This window comes from Marmota marmota, unplaced genomic scaffold (assembly GCF_001458135.2).
Source record: "Marmota marmota marmota unplaced genomic scaffold, marMar, whole genome shotgun sequence".
Classification (NCBI taxonomy): Eukaryota; Metazoa; Chordata; class Mammalia; order Rodentia; family Sciuridae; genus Marmota; species Marmota marmota.
Window position 1 is genome coordinate 35,967,511 of NW_025999932.1, and position 20,481 is coordinate 35,987,991.

Below are 20,481 nucleotides of genomic sequence, written 5' to 3' on the forward strand. Positions count from 1 at the left end.
AAGATTTGAGAAAAAAACGTGCCCAGATGTAAGTCTTTTTCTTTGTGTGAGGTCTGCATTTTCCTTTGCATTTTGTCACTATGATTTGTGACTAACGCTGCCCACTGGCTATAGCACACAGGGCTAGACAGCGCCGATTTTTATATAAACAAAAGATCATGAGAATTTCATTAATATTATTGATTTTAAGAAATTTCAAAAGAAATATTCTTTGACACAGTTCAATGACCAGATTCTAGAAACAGCTGCCTGAAATGATAAGTAATAACTCAGGTCAAAATCTCATTCTTTTTCTGAACAATAATCAAGAGAAAGGGGCTGTGGCTGTGGCTCAGTGGTAGAGTGCCTGCCTAGCATGTGTAAGGCACTGGGTTCAAACACCACGTAAAGAAATAAAGAAAGATACTGTGTCCATCTACAACTAAAAATATTTTAAAAAATAAAAGGGTATTTTGGGTGTGAATATTCTAGATAAGGTCTTCTTCATTTTTGGTTGCTATTTCAGTGAGGGCATAATGCTAGTTTGTGGGATTGAACTTCAGCTAATTACCATATTCCGGGCCAAAGGATTTTTTTTTTTTAAAGTTGAAAAACTTACACAAATATCTATCTGGGAGCTTGGTTGGAATCTTAGAGATTCAGTTTAACCCAAGGTTTCTCTGGCCCAGCACAACTGACATGGTAGGCTAGAGAGTTCTTCGCTGTGGAGGGCGAAGAACCAAAAAAGTGCCTCCAGATGTGTCCCCAGGAGGGAGAAAGGTGAAGACTCCCCAGAATGGGAATCACTGCTAACCTTTTGGGTTACGGAGACATGATGCCCTTGCATAAGCTCAGGGGTCAAAGTTCTATGGGAATGCCTCCTATTATTTTTTTAAATTTTATTTTTATAAATGGATACATAAACAGAGTTTTAAAAACCAAGTAGTTCTATGAAACTTCTACTGGGGGATAAAAAAGTTTCTACCCTTACTCCTGAGACTTATTTCTTCAAGTGCAATTGAGAGAGCTCTAGGCAAGTGTTCAGTATCTGCACATATGGTAGCCACTAGCCTGCCAGATCTTCTTGAGGGGACTCCCTTAATCTCTTGCCAGGGCAGGTGCTCTCAAAGCCAGCCATGGAGAAGGCTGGGCTTCGGGGAGCACAGCGATCCCAGAAGTGTGATGCTGAATTGCACTTCTTCCTCCTGGGCTCAGCAAAGCGCTCCTCGCCTCGACTGTGCTTGGTATTCTTAGGTCTAGGTTGGCTGGTCCATTTTTACAGAGAATGAGCTTCATTCCACCATCTGATGAAATGAGGAAGAGGTGGCTGATCCTGGGTTCAACTGCTGTGTGTGTGTGTGTGTGTGTGTGTGTGCCATCCAATAAAACTTTATTACAAAATATGTGGCAATCTGGCTGATTCCATTGCTGTGTGTGTGTGTGTGTGTGTGTGTGTGTGTATGTGTGTATTCAATAAAACTTTATTGAAAAAATAGGTGGTGGGCCAGATTTGACCTGTGGACTTTGTTAACTCCTGTCAACTGTTTTTATACAAGCTTTTAAGCTAATGTTACAATTTCATCATGCCCTCGCCTATGCACCAATACTGCATCCCCTGGCCTGTCTCCTATTCGGCTTAGTCAGCTCCTTCTTGCTCTTTCTTAGAGCCATGGCAACACCAGTCCTGGTGCATGGAGTTGGGCCATGCTGTGACTCACAATGATAAAGACAAGAGACAATCAGGGGTGCAGGAAGAAAGTATCAGTTTATAAACTGATAATACATAATACAATACTTTATAATACAAAGACAGTTTTAAAAACAAAGTAGTTCTATGAAACTTCTACTGGGGGATAAAAAGGTTCTCCCTTACCCTTGTGTCTTATTTTTTCCAACAATGCAGTTAAAAAAACTCTTGGCAATGATGGAAGTGTTAAGTATCTGCATACATGGTAGCCACGAGTCTGACAATTCTTCCTGAGGGGACTTCCTCAATCTCCTAATAGAGCAGGTATTCTTCAAGCATTCGGGGAGAAGGCTGAGCGAGTGGTAGCACAGTGATTTCCAAAGTAGGACCTCTTCTGATCTAGGGAGGAGGGAAGACATGCACTTCCCCAAACACCCTACTATCCTCACATGCCCCCAGCACTTCACATGGAACTGGAAGGAGGTCTGGTTCTACTGAACTGGGCCATCCTGCCTGCCTTTGAGAAGGAAGAGGCTGGTCTGGTGGGTGAGCTTCTCTGAAACTAAAGTGTGGGACACTTACATATTTTTTAGTTTTTGGCCTAGACTCCAACCACTAATTCAGGGACAACTGAGCTGTCAAAAAGGGTCATCAAAACTCAAAGGTAGTACTACTGAAAGGCTGAGCCAGCTGACCGTAGAGAAGAGGATTCATACTCAAAACTCAGGTACCAACAAGAAGCTGACAATTCTTCCTGAGGGGACTTCCTCAGTCTCCTAATAGAGCAGGTATTCTTCAAGCAGTCGGGGAGAAGGCTGAGCGAGTGGTAGCACAGTGATTCCCAAAGTAGGACCTTCAAAATCTATCCCTGGCCTTAACAAGTTTATATCAATGCTTTCGTGACATCTGGTCATCTCAGTCCCCTTCCTATCCTCAGTTGTGACCACTCCCATCATTTTTTGAATCCGTGAATATACATGTATTTGCCAGAAAAGACACTGGCAAAGAGAGCTCAAGACTGAGGTTGTCATGAAAACACACAAAAAGGAACAGAAATGAGAGCAGAATATACTCTGTGACATGAGCCAGTATCTTGCAATCCTGGTTACACCCAAGAATCATCTGGAAAGCTATGAAAAAATTCCCCACTCCAGAGCAACCGAAATCAAACTCTGGGTGGGTCCCAGGCAGGTTAAGTTTAATGTCCAGACAGAACAGGGACTTCTGCTTTGGGCCAACTTTCTGATTTTTCCTTAGGCCTAGCCTCTCTCCTTCCTTTTGATTCCAGGGTCTATCCCTATTTTTATCGCCACTGAAATTAGGATGTTTTGAATGACTACATATTTTTATGACTTTTATATTCTTCAGAACTTCTATTACAACCTTCCAGCTCTTCAAATCCGTGCTTCTGGAAGACTGTGAAGACTAAGATTCAGAAAACTATGCCTTGTGTAATTTGGGAGAGGCAAAGTCACCACATAGAAATATTTGTCTTGCCCCTACTATGTTAATTCATTTACTTTCTTCCCCCTTTTTATACAATTATTTTGGCTAAAGTATACTGACCTTGTCTTCCCAATTAACCTCTGTCTGGAAAATGATACAGATAATGGAAATTCCAGAGAACGAATTTCCACTGTGGTGTTTCCCTCTCAATAACTTTCTTTTTTTTACTTTGTTCTTATCTGCAAATCTGTTTCCATAACAAAACTTGCTTTTTAGCCTTGAATCCTCATCAGTTCTGACCATTTCTGTGGTTTCCAGAAGCTTGTTCTTGCAGTATTATCTGTTAACTCACTTAAAACGGAGAATGATTGAATACATTTGTAATGTGTATGCCAGAAACACAAGGCTGCCTGCATCAGAAGAGATCAACTAACTGCCCACGGAACAAAGGCCCAGGCTGAACAAAAGCTCCCTCCAGGCTTACTCAGAAAACAGGGAGGTAATTGCCATTGTAGATTCTAAACAGTAAAGACAGACCTAATCTCTTCCATAAACCTTCTCAACTAGGGGAAGGTGTTGAGTGTTGAGACTGGTCTCTAATGACAATGCCTCTACTCAGTAAACAGAATTTAGGCCAGCAACTCAGAGTGTCCCAGGTTAATAAGAAGCATGCCAGGAATCTGTCAGGAACTCACTTTCACTGTTATTCACAAAGCAACAGTCCTCACTATGTTCTGATGTTCTCTCCTGGCTAAGAATTCTGTGTGGGCTTTCTAGGGTGGCAAAAAGCAAGTAAAAATATTAAGTAAAAACAGTTTTAGAAATCCATTTTTGAAGTGACTACTCTTCAAGACACAGATGCACAAACAGGAGGACCCAAAGACAAGGGACAACTCAACACATGTTCAGTGATGTCCATGAACTAAGCATCTTCACCAAGGACGGGTGGGATGTGAGTATCTTTGTAATGTGAATGTTATAAATGGTGAGTTATCTCAGGTTTACATTTTCAGATACAGTGACAACCTGACATGTGGTCAGTTGGCCATCTGTCTGAAGTATCAACCACTTTAACCTAGTGTGGACATGAGGCCTAGAGAACAAATCTGAATCTGGGGTCCCTACTTCAAATTAGGCCCACCCTGGAGGTGCAGAAGATCTTCAAGAGGCCAGATCCCTATTTCCACAGAATATGAGAGAGCCCAGGTATAGCAGGATCTCTCTGGGAATATTGTAGATTAGAATGGGCTCCCAGAACTGTTTTACCGATCCTTAACTTTCCCTGTTCAGTAATCGGGTCCTTGGAACTTCTACAATCTTGGTGACCAGCCCCGACTGTACCTGGATTAGTTATGGCTGGGATTAAATTAACCCTCCATTACTGAGGGTTAGGGTCTACATAGTTAAAATTCTGGAGTGTCATTGTAGGGTTTCTGATCTGCCTTCGTGCACACACACACACACACAAAAAAAAAATCCACAAATTACTTAAAAAAAATTAATATTCAGGGCTGGGAATGTGTTTCAACGGTAGAATGTTTGCCTAGCATGCATGAGGTCCTGGGTTTGATTCCCAGAACTAATAATATAAATAATAATAATAATAACAATAATAATAATATTCAATTAATGAGTTATCAACTTCAAGCCTATTTTATTGATTTGAGCAACTCATAAATCTTATTATTCTTTTAATAAGTCTAGCAAATGTTAACAATTAACTTCCTTTCTTTTTTTACGGTTCTGGGGATCAAATGCAGGGTCTAAGTACTCTACCACTAAACCACATTCCCAGCCCTAAAAATTATTATTATTTTAAAAAATATTTTTATTAGTTGTTGATGGACCTTTATTTTATTTATTAATTTACATGTGGTGCTGAGAATCAAACTCAGTGACTCACACATGCTAAGCAAGTGCTCTACTACTGAGCCACAAGCCCAGCTCCCTAAAAATTATTTTTTAAAGTAGCTTTTGCAGCTTAATTAATTTTCTTCAACATCTTAAATTGCATTTATACATTTTGTGTATTGATTTATCTCTCTCTCTCTCTGCATTGCTGGGGATTGAACATAGGGCCTCCTGTTCTACCTCTGAGATATACACCAAGATCCTTGACTTTCTTTTTAAGTAGGTCTCATTAATAAACAAGACTTTTGAAGTACTTAAATGACTCTTATACATCTAATCAATTAAACATATAAGCAAGTGGCCATTAAATCCTCTTAAATATTTCAGTGTTACAAATTGACAAAAATCCCTCTTCTGCTCTTATATCCCTCAACTTAAAAGTACAAATCTAAGTCAATTCTAAACTACATTTGAAATTGGAAAAACAAGGTTGACCTTTTCTTCTAAGAGGTCAACTTTTCTAAAACAACACATTTTTAAAAATATCAAACATGAACTAATTATTTTTTAACCTAACAGAAAAATGTTGATGCTGTAAGTTTTGTTTACTACAGTACTTATAGTCTTAGTTCTACATTTTTTTTGTGTGTGTGTGTGTGAGATTAGAAAAGTGTCCACCCAGGAGACAATTATATCATTCCAAACAGTTTGGGGTTGCTTTTTGAGCTGACTAAGTTTCACTTGGACAGTGATTTTGGGTGGGATGGGTCCAAACAAGGAGGGTCCTCTGTTAAGGTTGCTATAACAAGGATTCCACAACTTAAAGGGATTGTTCCCTGGGCCTATTGCCCTGGACTTTAATTGTTATCTATTTCTCTCTACTGATAGATTTCTGCAACCCTCTCTCAGATTGTGGCTCATTTTGGCTCTCCGTGTTTTTCTCCTAAGATACTTAACATTTGGAGGAGGATTCAGTTGGATTCTACATTTCTCTGAAGACTTTTCTGCTTCTGCAGTCCTCTGATAACCAGGTGTTACTGGAAGAGAAGGATGGGATTGAACCTGGAAGACCTGAAATGTCCCACTCAAATATGGTACTAAAGAAGAGACCCCAAATCAGCTGGGCACCTGGAAGGAGGAGTAGGATTAGGAAGGAGAAAATACAACTGCTCATAAGTCAGCTAACCCCCTTAGACTTAAGGGGATCTTAGCAATTTCCTTTACTGGTTTCCATGGCCCTGCAACATGGTGTCCCTCTGGGACCATGAACAGGTCCACAGGTCTCCAAAGAGTCGGCTTCCTCAAGTCCTAGTTTCACATGTTTATGCCACCCATTCTGCTCCTGCCACCTAAGTGACCAAGTCAAGGGTGGACACCTGACTAAGGGAGAGCAGTTAAATACTGGGCTGAGCCAACTGGACTCTCCCTCCTGATCAGACACACAGGGGAAGGTGGTCACACCAACAGCACAGCAGCAGCCTGCAGCTGGGTCTAACAGAAAAACGATTAGTTCTGACTTAACCCAGTTTCTTGTGGTGAAAAGGAGATTAAAGACCTTCCTATTATAACACTAGGAGAAAGTTATAAAACTCTTTATTTAATAATGACCAAGCCCTGAAAACTTTCTCCTAACCTGCTTATTATGTCTTCAGCTGATTTCATTATCCTTTCTTAGAGATAAAGGATGGCGATCAGCATTGAATTCTGTCCACTCAGACCAAGTATACTACTCTAGTGGTTATCAAAGACAGGACCTCAACACACACCTTTAAGAAGGGAGATTTAATTTACATTAAATTAAATTTACTTCAATACTGAGGAGACACCCATGCTGCAGAATTGCAACCAGACCACAGGATAAGTGGAGCTAAAGGTTCAGATGCATGAGTTACATTCTTTCTCTTTTCTGGCTTTCCCTCTGCAGGTCAGTGCTGTCCCTCTCTCTCCAGACAGAACGGTTTTCCCTTCCTGATGGAAACCACAGCTGCAGACCATTCCCAATTACATGTTGGAGCTTCAGCCATCAGGAGGGAGAACAACTTTTCTTTCCTAATATCAGTTCCCAAATATCAAATTGACATCAGGTGCACAGATAGTCTGGGCACATCAACTACAGCCAGGGAGGTAGGATTAGTCATTCCAATATGGCGTTTTGGCTGTACCTCCAGGAACAGGGAAGAGTACTCTTACCGAGGACTGCTGGGAAGGGGACACCTTGGTTGGCCACAATATGGAGCTGTTCAGTGCTGAATGTTAAGAGAAAGGTAACTTCTCCCTTACACTCAGACTATGGTTTAGATGGTTCAACAGTAGCTGTTTCTCATAAATAGCTAAATTATGTTGATCATTTACATTATACACGTATCTTTTGAATCAGAAGAGAAGAACACTTAAAAAATCTTATTTCTATGAAAGCTATGCCACAAGAAACCAGTGAATTCTAATTGCTCAGAAACTTATAGGAAACGAACAGACCAATGGCCGAATGTAGGTGTGTGAACTTAGCCCTTGCAGTTCAAGGTATTTTCTTTGTTTCTCAATTTCAGGAACTGACTCTTCTTTTTAGTGGTAGAAGAGATAAAAATCTATTTGCAAATTCCTACAACAAATATTTCAGATAAACAATACACTAGGATAAGACCAAAAGGACCTACATTTTGGAATTTCAAAATAAGATGTAACATATCCATATATTATATGCAAAAGTAGTGAAGATAAATATTAATAAGGACTTTCCTCCAAAGGAGGTTAATCTACATGTTTGCAGAAGTTTCTGGCTTGTGTTATCAGGGAATCTCAACCTGTATGAGGACAATTCTCACTTGATTAAAGTAACTAAAAATTCTTAGGTTTGGATGGCTTAATAAAGTGTTTTGATCAATAGATCAGCTTCACCTGCATATTTTAGAATGCTATTTGAACCCATTTTCCCCCCCAGCACCTCCCAACATTACATGGTTTTGGTTATGTCTCTTGTTTATTATCTGCTTCCTCCTGTGAGGATATAATTTCACTAGGGCAGGAACTTCTGTGTGGGCTGTATTCTGAGCTTAGAGTGCCTGGCACAGAGCAGGCACTCTGTACACTGGCTGAGTGAAGAATTGGTTAAATTTAGGCATGATATAAATTCCTCATGACCTAAATATTACAGGTCTGTGGGATGCCAGCAGCTGCCATAGGATTAATTACAGTAGCAGATGCTGTGGCAGGACTTTTCTTGTTCCCAAGTCAGTATGTGGGCAGCATGCATGGCGGCAGCCAGGGCCCTGTGTGAGTCCAGGACAAGACACATAGCCACGAAAGGGGCAACCACCCCCCCCCCCAAAAAAAAAAAAAAGTAGGTGGCATTGTCTTTTAGAGTGACATGCTCAATATTTTTGCCTTTGCCACTTCTGCTCCCACTTATAGACATTTTTACAGTTGCTATAAATTTGCAGCTTGTTATTAGCAAGCCACTGCTCTATGTGGCTCATAAGGGGCCTTGTCACCTTCTAAGATTTAGTTGTCAAGTTCTGCCACAAACCAACACCTGTTCATGCATTCTTACAGCATCACTGAATTGGCTTTGGGGATGGACAGGTAGACACCTGGTTCTGAAAAGTACAGCTTTAGGTATTTATCTTAGGAGTGCAGAAAAATTGTTTCTTTTCTATTTTACCCAGCATATGATAGTTTTTATAAATACTAATAAAAATCTGGCAATGTCTAGTCAGTGGGCTCCATAGTCAAAAGGTTCCCAAAACTACATTCCGAAAATATTTGCTCCTTGCTCCAATGTTTATTACAAAACTTTTCAAATATCTTGCTTTGAAAGAACAAAGCAAGAAACATCCCTATACCTACCATCTATATAAAATTATTTTGTCTTATGTTTATTTATTTATTGGTATCAGGGATTGAACCCAAGGGTGCTTTACCACTGAACTATATCCCTGGCCCATTTATTTATTTATTTATTTATTTATTTATTTATTTATTTTTTAGTTGTAGTTGGACACAATATCTTTATTTTACTTATTTATTTTTATGTGGTGCTGAGAATTGAACCCAGGGTCTCGAATGTGCTAGGCAAGCAGTCTACTACTGAGCCACAACCCCAGCCCCCCTAGCCCTTTTTATTTTATTATTAGTATTTTTTTTTAATTTTGAGACAGAGCCTTGCTAAGTTGCCGAGGCTGGCCTTGGACTTGTCATCCTCTTTCCTCAGTCTCCCAATTCCCTGGAATTACATACCCAGCTATTTTCTCTTATTTCAACCTACACATGTACATATACATTATCATTTATCTATATGTAGACATAGGAGAATGTGAATCTATGTATGATTTTTCTGCTGAACCATTTGAAAGTAATTTGTGATAACTTTCTAAGAATGTTATAAATCCCATGTATGTGACCAAGATGGGCATGTGTTCACAGGTGCCAATCAAACATCTCAAATTCTTATCTCAGATGGGAAGGCACTTTTTGTGGTCTGGAGAGAGGCCCCTGACATTGGGAGCCCTAGGCAGCCACTGAATTCAGCAATGGTGGAGATGTCTCTGTGTATTTGAATTCTTACAGGGCCACAATTAGCTCTGAGGCCTGGGGCAAATGGCTTAGAGGCTCTGAGGATGGTGATGTTGTTGATGACAACTATGATAGCAGTAAATTCTTAACAGTCCTAAGTCCTATTCTTAGCAGTCTTACTCTAAATTCTTTCCCCATGTTTTGCTCATTTCAGTTCCATAACCATCATGATCTTAACTGCACTGGAACTATTACGGAAAGCAGGCCCAGGAGGAAGGAGTGAGAGGAGATGAATGAAGCCACTGAGGTAAGCAGTGACCAGCTAGCTGATGGAAAGCCTTAGGCCTGGGTGAAGACCCATGGCAGGGCCCCCAGGAAGCTCTTGGAAAGTCTTACCATAATAGAGCCAGGATCTGATGTGCCTTTTGTGATGATGCATATAACCTGTCTAGACCCGGAGTGCTCAGAGTGAAGCGGAATACAAGAAACCTCACTTGAGTGTTCACGCTAGTCTTTCCACCCACTGTCACCTTCTAGTGCAGAAAACCATGTGCTTTGCCTAAGAGCAAATCTTTCCCTATTTTCTGAAACACAAGCCTGACCTTTGTGCAATGTTGGTGGGAGTGTAAAATGGTGTGACTACTATGAGAAACAGGACGGCAGATCCTCCAAAAATGAACCATTACCATACTATCTTGCAATTCCACTTCCGGTGTACCCCAGAGAAATAAAAGCAGGGACTCACAGAGATATTGGCACGCTGTATTCACAGTGGCATTATTCACAATAGCCTATAGTTGGAAGCAACCCAAGCGTCCATTGAGTAAACAAAATGTGACATGTGCATATAATGGAATACTATTGAACCTTAAAAAGGAAGGGAATTCTGACTCAGATGAACTTTGAGGACATAATGCTAAATATCCTCAAAGGTGAAATAAGGCAGTCACCAAAAGACAAATATGATTTCACTTATTTGAGGTATCCAGAGAGTCGTTATGGTTTGGATCAGGGGTGTGCCCCCTGAAATAACATAATTTGAAATCATGATCCCTAATTCAACAAAGTTCAGACATGGATTCATCCTTTGATAGCTGAATGGACTATTGGGTGGTAACCATAGGCAGGTGAGGTACCACTGGAGGATGTGGGTCATGGGGGACGGTAGCCTTGGAAACTGTGTCTGTTCCTGGCCCCTTCTCTTCCTCGTTCTTTCTACTTCCTGTTCCTGGCTGCCATGAACTGACAGCTTCCTCCACCACACCCTTCTACCATGGTGTTCTGCCTTTCCCTCGGGCCCAGAATAGAGTTGGCCAACCACAGACTGAACCTCTGAAGTTGTGAGCCCCGAATAAATGTTTCTTCCTCTAAGTTGTTCTTGCCAGGTATTTTAGTCACAGTTTTGATGAGTCAAAATCATCAAGTCAGAAAAACAGAATGGTGGTTGCCAGGGAAAGGTGGGGAGATAGAGTGGTACAGACTTTGGATTTCCTGAGATGAAAATATTCTGGAGATGGAGGCGGTGATGGTTGTACAACAGTGTGACGTGTTGATTGCGTGGCACCGCACACTTAAAAATAATTACAGTGGTCGACTGTACTTACCACTGTAATTGTATGTGTGTGTGTATTTTACCATGATTAAAAATTAAAAGAATAAAAGACTCTCTAGAGTCTGCTTCAGCCTTGCATCACATCCTCAGTGGCATCTGTCTTACAGAATTGGTGTCCCCAACATTCCAGGATGGAGTGGCCAGTCAATTGCCTTGGTGCATAAAGAAGAGTAAACCAGCTGATGTGGATGAGATCTTAGGAGCTCTCTTCTAGATCTTAGAGACAGTCCCATGGCTCTACATAGGAGCTCATTTCAATTGGTAATAAGTCCTGGTGTCAAGTCATTGTCCCTTTTCAATCTTACTTGAAACCTTCTGTTGAAGGTCACTTCTCCTTTGGCCTTAGGAGAATTCAGAGAAAAAGCTTTGGGATTATCTGAAGGTGCAGTCCTCCCTCTGGGACTTGTCAAAAAAGAAGAGCAGTGACTGTCATCTATAGAAGTAGTCCGTAGAACTTAGGCACCATTATTCATTACCTTGCTTATCTAAACAACCTGCTTTCAAGATTTTCTAGTCTAAAATTGCAGACTTGTTCTTACTGTGGGCTTCAGCCTTGGGTCCTCAGCTGTGTTTTTGTCTATATGCCTGAATAGACCTGGAATTGCTTCTTTTTTTTTTATTTGTTCTAATTAGTTATCCATGGTAGTTGAATGTATTTTGACATATTATACATGTATGGAATATAACTTCTCGTTCTTCTGGTTATACATGATGTAGAATTACATTGGTTGTGTATTCATACATGCACATAGGATAGTAATGTCCAATTCATTCTGCTATCTTTCCTGTTCCCATTCCCCTTCCCTTCCCTTCATCTCTCTTTGTCTAATCCAAAGTACTTCTATTCTCCCCTAATCGTCTCTACACCCCTTATGGTGAATTAGCATCCACATATCAGAGAAAACATTCAGCCTTTGGTTTTTTGGGATTGTCTAAATTCACTTAGCATGATAGTCTCCAGTTCCCTGGAATTGCTTCTTATGGCAGCGAGTAGATTTCCATTTGGGTTGTGTCCTTGTCAGTCTTTTCAGATGATGACAGTGCACAGTGCAGCTTGAATGAGTTGCAGTACATTTGACTGTCCTTTACCTTCAGGGGACAGGTGTTCTTCAGGCACTTGGTTGAGAACAGAAAGGCAAACTAACTGTTACTTGCTAGCATGGAAACAAAGCTTTGGGGGATTATCTGAAGGTGCATTCCTCTCTCTGGGACTTGGCAAAACCACCAGGAGCCATAGACAAGGACCACCTTGTTTAGTCCAGGCTCCCTCTGTGCAGTGGCTTTTATGAATTGCCTTGGCCAACAGGCCTGGCCTGCACTGGGACACCACTTATAAGAGCTTTGTGAGCCCCTGTTATGGTGATTCTAGGGGAGCAGTTAAGGACAGGCTGTCGGCACCACTGTGGACATGAAAAAATAGGGGGGCTTTGCTTCTGCATCCCAGAACCAGGGATGTTTGTACATCTAAAAGGGTTGATTTTTTTTCCCCTTACAGATTCTGCATCACATCATTGATGATTTTCCATTTTTCTTTTGTTGCTGGAAAACTCCAAGTCAAATTTGGAGCCTATTTCCGGAGCAACACTCTCAAACAGAACTTTCTGCCATGTTGGAAATTTTCTGTATCTGCACTATTCAATGTGGTAGCCATTAGACACATGTGGCTGCTGAGCACTTGAAATGTATCTAGTGTGACTAAGGAATGGCATTTTAAATTTAACTTAAAATTTATATTCCAGTGGCCACATGTGGCTAGTGGCTACCAATGAAGGGCATGACTCTAGAAAGTATATAGGAAATGACATGCATTTTGGATATCACACTGGGTTTTTCTTATTTTCCTATCGACATTTACCCTTTAAGTTCTTCTGTATTCATTTTTATTAATCTTTTTGTGTAGTATATATTTTTATCAGCCATATTAAATCTCTTTTAAAGTCCAATATCCATTAACAAATGCAAATAAAGAGAAGATATTCCCAAGCTATTTTTAAAAATTAGATATTTCTACCTCTCCCTTTTGTACTTTAGAGAGTAGTAACATGTTCATTCAAGGGTAAGAAGGCCTAGGAGTAGGGAAAGAGACCCTATCTTCAGTTTTAGTCTCTGTTCTTTTTCTTTAACTTTGTGCTGGCTGTACAAATATTTGGTTGGTGAAAATTCATTGAGCTGTATGTTTATGACTTGTGCACTTTTCAGTATGTGTCTTACTTATAGTCTTCAATCAAAAGAAAATAAAAACATAGAAAGAGAACGTATTGGCTTCACAGTACAACATTGGTTCAGTTGGATGGGAGGTGGAAAGATTCATTACAGCCTTTGACTCCACATAGGTGTGGTTTAATATCATCGAGCATCCATGCAAATTTGGATATCATGCAAGTGATGAGGCCAAGCCCTCCCCATCTTCCCTCTGGACCAGGCAAGAAGGAAGACCAATGCCAAGAAGGAAGGAGAGGTGAGTTTCAGAAGAACAGTTTTCTCCCTTTCTTATCTGATTCTAGTAAAAGACATCTCCTAATTCTCAGAAGAGGCTGAATGGCTTCCAAAAAAAAAAAAAAAATCTCAGATTTTCTCTTTTACAACAATTAAAAGGGGAGGATGAAGTCTCTGGTATATGGAATGTAAGTCAATGCAGCAGAGGGAGAATGTAAAATACAATCTAGATTTTAACAAGGCAAGGAAAAACTACTCTCACTTGAGATATTTTTTTCAGCATATAACTGCATCCAATTGAGCAAAATTTTTATGTTAAACATTATAATTGAACATAGACTTAGGGAACATAGAATGCTAAAGAAAATGTGGATCAAAAGGTATTCTACCCCATGACCTAAATATCTTGACTTTGCTGAAGACTGAAATATAAATTTTTTACTTTGAAAAGTAACTTAAGGAGATGGATATGTGTATATCCCATGGTGAAATAGAAGGCTGCTCTCTGTAAACATGCAAATGAACAGCAATCCTATTCTAATGGCTATTATCAAGAATTGTGAAGGGGCCATTTGTCATTTCTGTCCATGTTAATTTGACATACTACCACTCAACATACTACTACTTTGAACAAAGGTCTGCAGTCTTGAGTCCCAAGATACAAATCCTTTTTCTTACTCTCTGAATGACCCCCTAACTTCAAAAGCCTGCACATGTATAGATTTTATAGCTATTTAAATGCATAGATCTTCTTTGAAATATTCTTTCATTGTTTCCTTTAAGTTAAGCCCAGGCCATGCTTTCATACTTTGTTCTTTCATTTATGTTATTAGAAGGATCAAGAGAAAAAACCCCTCTCATTACTACAAAAAGGAAGAAATCACTTCAGAAATAATCACATTCATTTTGGTCTTTTCGTATAAACATAATCCTTTGCATCTCATTAGCTTTTACTTGGTGCTACTGTATTATATTTTGCATAAAGAATTGGCAGTCTGTGAGTGCAGATGAAAAATTTTCTCACATTTCAAAGGGGATTATAGACCCAATGGTACAAATCAGTTTACTCAATAATAAAGCAACGTTACTTAGTTTCTTCAAGAGGAAATCTGAAAATTATCTGATTCCTATAAAAGGTAAACATCTCAAAGTGACTTTTTTTTTTTAAAGGCAGAATCTTGCCAGGTTGCCCAGGATGGCCTTGATCTCCTGGGCTCAAGTGATTCTTCTGCCTCAGCCTCCTGATTAGCTGGGACTATGGTTATATGCCACCATGCTTGGTCAAAGTGACCTTTCTGGCCTGAGCAATGCGCCTTGGCTGCATTTTGGACCAGTCATCTGACATGTGCCAAATTCTCATTTAATCTCATCATATGAGGAGTACAGTTCTGGGGCTTACTGTGAAACCACCTGTGATTCTACTACCTGCACCTGCACCTCTGGAGGCAATGTCCCCCAAGTGGCTATAAGCATTCTCTTTTCAGGTAGAGAAACATGAAGACTGGGATGACAGAGGTTGAGGTTTTTCAGAGAAACAAAGTGCTATGGACCAGAACTGCCTTACCTATTAATTCAAGAAGGGCCTGAGTTGGAAAGAGCTCATGAGGTAAGGCTAGGTATAGGAAGTTCTTCAATTTCTAGGCATTATTGAATATAATCAATTATTTCTAGTGAATTTGGGATACCTACTGAAAGGATGAGAGGAGAAAGGCAGCCAGTAATGCCACCAAGGTGTTGGCCATGGAAGAACTGGGTCAGTCTCCTGTCCTTAAAATGTTCACTCAAAATAAGAGACCAAGAATAGCTAAAGCAATCCTTAGCAAGAAAAGTGAAGCAGGAGGCATCACAATACCAGAGATACCACAGAGCTACAGTGGTATCTACAGTGGCATGGTATTGGCACCGATATGATTCAGAAAAATAAGAAATTATATCCCATCTATGTATGATATATCAAAGTGCATAAATGCATTCTACTGTGGTGTATAACTGATTACAACAAATTAAAAAATGTGTTTGCTCAACCCTTCCCTGGCTGAGTGAATGCAGAAACTCCAAAGGCATCTCTTACACCTTCAATGTTGAGAAGGAAGTCATGTTTTCACAGGACCATGAATTTTAACAACCTAAGCCAGCATTGGAGGGTGGGAGGGGAGAATGTAGGGGAGGTGACAGAGGAAGGGAACAGATGTCTTCTCCAGGCAACAACACATACTTAACAATTGTCCAACACACGAGCTTTCCTGAAGTTCCTTTTTCAGAGTGAAGATTACACAGTACAAACTCCCCAAGTGTGAAGGAATAGAGCCAGGAACCTTTAATAGCAAGTTCCCCAGGTTAGAACCTCTTGTGACATCCCCTGGGGCCAGGGGCAGTTAGTGGGTGCTCAATGTGGGGGGAGGGCAAAGGAGAAGGTGCCTAGGTTTACTGAGCCTGTGCCACTGCAGCAGAATGAAAAGAGCCATGGTGAAGAGGCCCTCATCCTCCTCTTTTGTTTGGATGGAGTATGCAGACATGGTGATATGGTCTGGGGCAGACAAGGCCACTGATTTCTCCTTGTCTCTAACTGCTGGCTCTTTAACAGGGACCAGGGTTTCTGGCAAACTGATTTGCTTCACAGTTTCCCTAGACAGACAGACAGACAGAGCAACCCAGGTACCTGCAGAAGGATCTTGTTGCCGTCGTGATCCTCGGTCTGCCAGCGACCCTCACTGATGGGGCTGCAGGGGTTGGGCAGGAGAGGGACCAGCTCGCCTATGTCCTTGACTCGGAACTCCAGCAGAGAGGAGTCGGTGGGCACCGGGTTCTGGTCACAGGGCAGTCTTTTCAGGGAGAACTGGATGTCTACATCCAGATTGGAGAAGATGGGGAAGATGCAGAAGTCCGCTTTCCTCTGGCTGGGGCTCCGGCGCAGGATCAGCTCATACAACTGGAGGCTGTCAGCGTAGCTGTCGTGGCGACAGTAGATGGTGAAGCGCACGATCTCCTTGCCGTAGTGCACAGGTCGGATGGCCCACAGAGGGGTCCCGGGGGCCAGCGTGAAGAAGTCCTGGCTGCAGGGCAGGTAGGGCAGGAACCTGCCTTGCACGCGCTCCGTGTGGTGGTGGCGCCAGGGTGGCCGCTGCAGCATGTGGTGGAGCTGCAAGATTTGCTCCTCACCGTATTCCTCTTGCAGGAACAGCACCACCGCCAGTGCTGGCTGCGCCCCCTTGGGGGGCTTCCTCCGCCGCCGCCCAGCCCGCCTCTCAGACACCCGGAACAGGGGAAGGTCAGGGTGGATCCATGCCAACACCTTGTCGATGGCCTCCTGCAGCGGCTGGGATTCCCCGGGGTCTGCGATGATGTGTATGCTAACCAGGAAAGGGTCTTGCGCCTCTTCCACCGAAAGCTCACCTAGGAGCACAGATACAATAATGAACGAATGAATGAGAACGATTACTCCCTTCGGGTGCAAGGTGACAACATGCGCCACCTTGGCAGGAAGAGAAGCTAAATTCTAACTCATCTGAATCTATGATATATGACTTTCTGACCCCAAGTTAACATGCAAAAAACTATGACAGCATCCTAGCTTCCAGAGAGGAAGGGGCTGTTGCTAGGAATGGTGTCCAAGTGGCGAGTCTTAAGGAAACTTTGGGGTCCCCCATGTCATCAGCTTGGGTGAACAGTCAAGGCTCTGCTGATTTGAAAGGGATAAGGAGCCCAAAGAGAAGATTCTGTGTCACCATCATCTGCAGGCCATTTGGTACTGCCTAAAATAACTGTGATGCCTTACCCTGCAAATGGTTATGGTTTGGATAAGGAGAGCCCCAAATACTCCTGTGTTAATGCAGGAATATTCAGAGGTGAAATGATTGGACTGTGAGAGCTGTAACCTAATCTGACCACCCTAGTTTGAATGGACTGGGTGGTAACTACAGGCAGGTGGGGTGTGACTGGGGGATAGGTGGATCACTGGGGGATGTCCTGGAAGGGTGCAGATTCCCTGTGACCCCTTTCCCCTCCCTATCTCTGCTTTCTGACCCTGACATGAGCCAAGCAGCTTTCCTCTGCTGGGCCCTTCCCCATGATGTGCTGCCTCACCTTGGGCCCTGAGCAATGGAGCCCAAATTAAACTTTTCCTCCTCTATGGCATTTTTTTTGTGTGTGTGATGCAAAAGTGAACTAGACATTTCTAGTACTGCAGCACCCCTCTGATATGATGAATTTTTTCTTTTTTGCTCAATCACTTATTAGTTATTTAATGCTTCTTCCTATGTGCCTGGCACTGAGCAAGGCACGGGGAATACAGAAGAGGACAATGTGCTTGCCTTTCTGGAGAACACTCTAATCGATGACAGGGGACAAGTGCAGTGTCCTTGCTGTCTGTCAGAGCTCACTGGAGCAGTGGTTAGGGGTGGGGGAACATGAGGGGACTAGTAGTGCCCAGGTCAGGCTGTCTTTGGGGACTCTTGTTGGGCCATGTCCCCCTAGTGGCCTGTACATTCTGAATGGGTCAGCTACCTCCTTCGGTCCTCTGTCAGAACACCTACAAGCATCCAATGCAAGTGTGAAGATGACTGTGCAACTTGGTGACACATTCCCATGGGGTGTCCTATGTGCTGGCCATAGTGGCACATTCCTAACTCGGATAATTACACCTGGAAAAGGCTTGCTCTTTCAAAAGATGCTCTTATTTGCCTATTTTTATAAATTTTACACAAATTCATATAATTATTTTTGATCAAATCTAAGAGCAATGAAGATCTCTTTAGGCCAATTGTTGATTATCTGTTATCTAGACCTGTCTTTACCCATGAACCTCACAAAGTCTACTAGGGATGTTAGGCAGAGAGTGACCAGCGGTCAGTAATGTCTGCTAAGTGTGATGTGCTAGTATGAACTGTAAATCTCAATCCATTTACAGGATCAAAGTTTTTTTTTTTTTTTTAATGTGTGTGTGTGTGTATGTGTGTGTGGTAGGTAAACAAGATATTCTGAGTGGGACCGAGTCCATTTCACCCATGTGCACCTGTAATAACAGGGCTTTGATTTTGTTGGATCAAATATGCCTGAATTTTCATCCCGTTAAATATCTCACTTGAACACAGTTCATTTTATTGTTGCCTTCACTCTCATTCACACAGTCATACGTTTCTTGAGCAATCGATATGTACAAGGCCCTAGGGACCCAAGGACGCTGGCACCACTGAGGACCAGCTGGGAGTGTGTTTATGTAGACTCTGGCACAAACATACTACCTTAGAATTGTGCAGTGCATAACCTGCACAACCCCAGGCAGCAGCACTTGAAAAGAACCATAAACTGCAGGTGAGAACTTCAGAAGTTCATTTAGGTGGGAAACGGACATATAAAATGGAAATTCACTCTGAAACATGCCTATAAGGAATGCAGTAGCATAACATCTTGGAGTAGGAGTCAGATTCTGAAATCAATGCCAGATAAGGATTACCTAAAGACAATACTACCACTGAAAATCCCCTGAATTTTCAATAAAGTTTTGGGTGGTACTGATCTACGACACGACAACACAGCCAGATGTGCTGACGTTTCTTTGGTTGAACACCAGATGAAGTACCCAGCTTGCTGCAGGGCTGCATATAATAGACTAAACTCGCCCACTCAGCAAACCAAGCCCTCATCCCTCTATAAGAGGCTTTTGGGAGCTGAGAGGCTTCTGGAACCTAAAGATGACTAAAGTGGTCCCAGTTTTCCATAATCACAGACTAAAATGGCAGGGGAATTAATTAAACTGTCCCCCTTTCTCCCTCCCTCTCTCTGGGGAAGAATTAAGTATGATTATCTGAGAGAGGAAAGAGCAACTCTTTCTCTCCAGGTCTCCTGAGAAGGCTTCCTAGAGGAGGCACCATGTGAACTGGATCTTGAAGGGTAAACGGCATCTCACTTATAATAACCTCAAATGTGGGAGAGATTCCTGTGGGAAGAGGGAGACCGGGTATGAAGGTACAAAACTGTACAAAAAAACAAGCACATTTGGAAGGGGGTGGCGAGTCGTTCTGAAACATGGCAACAGATGCCACTGGAAAACTGAGTTGGAGCCAAGTTGTACGGGGCGTCAGCTCAGTTGGGTGGGTGACGGAAGGTTTCAACACAAGGGTGTCAGGATCAAGTCAGGGAGGAGGTTAACTATAGATGAAATAGGGAGCTAAGGGGTCAGCAAAGAGTCCACACAAGGGATAACAAACACCTGGCCACAGGCTGCATAACTGGCCTGAGCTTTGTGACCTACCTGTATGCTCACTCTTAGCCATGTGACTTTAAATAATGTGACATGTACTCCCCACTCTTTGACCTGGGATTAGATGACTTGCTTAGGTTTGGCAGAGAAAGTGAGTTGTGACGTGTTTTGGCTGACCTCCTGTGCTTCTGCTGTTTCTACAAGAACATGCTCGGGTTGGCCTTCTGGTGCCAGGAGGAAGATGAGACACACATGGAGCTGTCACCCTAGCTGAGCCCAGTCTTGATCCCATGACTCTCAGACGCCGGAGACACGCTAAGAGCCATCTGGCTCATTCTGGTCTAGATTCTCTGACTCTAGGTGCAGGAGGCAAAGCAAATGACTTGTTCCAAGCTGTGAACCTGAGTGGGAGTGGATGTTGCACAGCATATTTATGGATGCTGACAGAATCAGAGGCTAAATAGAAGAGGCACGGAGTCATGGACTATTTAGGAGGCACGTGGTGACAGGTCCAGGAGCCCCCAGGTACGGGGAGGGATATGCAGGAGAAGGAGGAGAGGAGTGTCCTATAGTGTTTCTGGCTGAGTAAGTGATCTGATGTGATGTTTAACTGATAGAGCAAACAGAGGCAGAAGCACAGGAATGAAGAGTCCCATTTTGGCCACTGGGCTTGAGATGTGTGGGTCACTTCCAGGAGGGATGTCCTTTTGGCAATCAGACCTTTGCCTTGCTGAGGTGGTGGGTTGAATTTAAGGAAGGATC

The 20,481-nt window shown here is 42.2% G+C and overlaps 1 protein-coding gene across 1 annotated transcript in view; it reads right to left on the reverse strand.

Moving 5' to 3' along the window:
• Fam124a (family with sequence similarity 124 member A) overlaps positions 1 to 20,481 on the reverse strand; it is a 48,180-nt gene that overhangs the window by 9,932 nt on the left and 17,767 nt on the right. The window contains exon 2 of the mRNA XM_048800896.1: positions 16,180 to 16,913. Coding sequence (XP_048656853.1) covers positions 16,180 to 16,913 — 734 coding nt within the window. The remainder of the gene's footprint in view (positions 1 to 16,179; positions 16,914 to 20,481) is intronic.